General features: G+C 41.2%; 1 protein-coding gene across 1 annotated transcript in view; it reads right to left on the reverse strand.

Moving 5' to 3' along the window:
• Positions 1-2658, reverse strand: part of LOC110018161 (pentatricopeptide repeat-containing protein At5g52850, chloroplastic-like) — a 21871-nt gene extending 19213 nt beyond the window's left edge. The window contains exon 1 of the mRNA XM_020715373.1: positions 1543-2658. Coding sequence (XP_020571032.1) covers positions 1543-2658 — 1116 coding nt within the window. The remainder of the gene's footprint in view (positions 1-1542) is intronic.
• Positions 2659-2831: the final 173 nt, after the last annotated feature.

Genomic DNA, 2831 nt, shown 5'->3' on the forward strand with positions numbered 1-2831 from the left:
ATATATATATATATATATATCTCTGTGTGTGTGCGCTCGCGGGCTTGTGTGGGTGGGTGCGTGCCTGTGTGTATACATTGTGCCAATAATTTTACAGCAACAAAAGGATATATTAAGGTTCTAGTGTAGGAAGATTCAACACACACAAAGATAAAAGAAGAGCTGGTAGAGGGAATAACAGTTTTTATATGGAAAACCCAAAATAGTAAAAACCATGTGGGGTTATTAATGTGAGTTCTAGCCTAGTCGAAATGATTTCACTGTGTCAATGTAAGATACAAGACATTACAAACCCTTGATAGTCATAATCAATATTACAAATGAGGGGTTATTAACGTGAGTTCTGCTAGAGGGCAAAATACATCAGGAAAGTGATGGAAAACTGACTACTGTAAATAAAGTATGATGGTAGAAGTTGTGTGTTAGAAAATATGATGCCAAAGTCCTCGATAGTAGCAACCTAACTGTGGTTGTCAGACTGCGGCAATAATGGTGGTCGAGGAGCAGAGGTTAGGAAGAGGCTTTGACATGATGATAGTGGTCTGACAGCAACAACGATGGTGGGCGGACAACAATAGACTAGCAGCGGCGGCGGCCAAACAGTAGTGGTCTGACAACAATGATGATGGTGGCTGCATAACGGTGGTTCGACGATCGCAACGGTGCGATGAAGACAATAGTGGTCTAATGATGGAAATGGTGGTAGTCGGGCAATGGTGATTCGGTGATGGCAAAGACTCAACGATGGATTGAACGGCTATCTCATCAGAACATATGCTTCGACTAGAAATTTGTTAAATTTACTTTAAATTATTCCGAATTTATTTTTTAAATATTTTATTCAAATATTGCATGAATATTTATGGATTTATCAAAAGAATTTTTTTATGACTTCTCATTTGTCTTCTACATTCAGATGTTGAATTTTGTGCAGTTAGAAAATAAATTAAAAATATTTGTTGTAAAGTTATAGTTTAGAAATTTATAATTATAATTTAGAAATATATAATTAGACACAACCACTATGTGGACGTCAATTTAAACATTTCCTTAAGATCATGAATCCCACATGGCCCTTGAATTCTAGCTTTAAATTCACTGAACTAACACTTTCTGTGCAAATCTTTGTTTTAAGGATCAACTTATGAGACAAATCTTAGCTCAATCAATTTCTCAAGAAAAAAGCTAGAACTTTTTTTCTTTTTTGGTTGCAGGGTGAGTACTGGAAGCTTGCATATTATGATTATTTACTGTATCTCAAACCAATATACTATACATTCGAGCACAATAACCAGAACGGTTAAAAGTTAGGCTGCAATTCTTCAAACATAGGTCATGTGGAAGAAAGAAAACCAAACAAAATTAAATTAATTATACATTTTGTTTTTCAAATTAATGAATTATAAACATGATTAATCTATTGTATATCAACAAATAAATCAATTCAAAATAATCTGACCTCGATTCTCCGTCCCAAATTCAGGCTCCAGCTCCTCTGCACATTTCCTCAAAACTTTTTCTTCTTCAACTCTACCCACCTACCATCTCAACGGAGCTGCGTCCTGCCTCCTTCCTTATTATCTCTCCCCCCTCCACCTCCAAATCCATGACTTCTTTAGCTTCTGCACATCTCCCTGCAAAGGCATAGCTGCCCAACAGAAGAATATTATCACTTGGGTGGTCCTCACCCATGGCTGCCAAAACTTCTCTGGCCAGCTTCCCTATCCCTATCTCTCCATGAACCCTGGATGCAGCAAGCAAAGCTCGCCAAGCCATGGCATCTCCTCCATTAGGCAGGCTTTTCACCAGCTCATAAGCTTCTCGCAGCAATCCAGCCCTGCCCAACAAGTCAATAACGCATCCATAATGCTTAATCCCAGGGCTTACCCTGTATTCAAAAACAATTTTCTTGAAGTAATCTTTTCCTAAGCCCACAAATCCCCCATGGCTGCAAGCAGAGAGAACAGCAAGTAAGGTCACCTCATTAGGCCTCATCCCACTCTCCTCCATTTCATCAAACAGCCGCAGAGCCTCCTCTGACCTGCCATGAACTGCAAATCCCATCATCATGGCTGTCCATGCCTTCACATCTCTATCCTTCATTTGGTTGAAAACTGAAATTGCTTCCTCCAGACATCCATTCTTCGCATACATATCCAACAGAGCGGTCCCCAGAGAAGCTTGGATTTCCAACTTCTCCTCCTTTGCGTAGTCGTGGATATGCCGCCCAAAACCTAAAGCACCAGAGGAAGCACAGGATGATAGTAGTCCTAGAAGCGTGGCTGCATTTGATTTAACTCCGTCTTCCCTCATCTTCTGCAATAGAACCAAGCAGTCATCCAAGGAAGCTTTTTTAGCGTACCCATCTATGATGCAATTATAAAGGACAACATCTCTACGCGTCATTTCGTCGAACGTCTGCCGTGCAGGTTCCATCATTCCGTTCTTCACATACATCGTTGCTACCGCAGTCGCCACCTTAGGCTCGGATGTAAGCCCAGTTTTGACGCAGTGGCCATGGAGGGGCTCGCCATTGTAATTACTGTCTGTAACTGCTGAGAAAGCGCTGACAATGGTGGCTGGACTGACTTCCATGCTAAAATTTCTTAGAAAGGCGAGAACTTTCGCCGGCTGTGAGGTCCGGAGATAGCCTCCCATCAGGGCATTGAAAGAAACAGCATCTTTTATATGAGGCAATTCATCAAACAGTTGGTGTGCAGCCGCGACCCTCCCACAAGCACAGTAAAAATGTAAAAGCGTATTCCTTAGATTGAGGAAGTAATCAAAACCGGCCTGGGCTACCAAACAATGCAGTTGTTCACCGGCAGTGA

This window comes from Phalaenopsis equestris, unplaced genomic scaffold, assembly GCF_001263595.1.
Source record: "Phalaenopsis equestris unplaced genomic scaffold, ASM126359v1 Scaffold000004, whole genome shotgun sequence".
Lineage (NCBI taxonomy): Eukaryota > Viridiplantae > Streptophyta > Magnoliopsida > Asparagales > Orchidaceae > Phalaenopsis > Phalaenopsis equestris.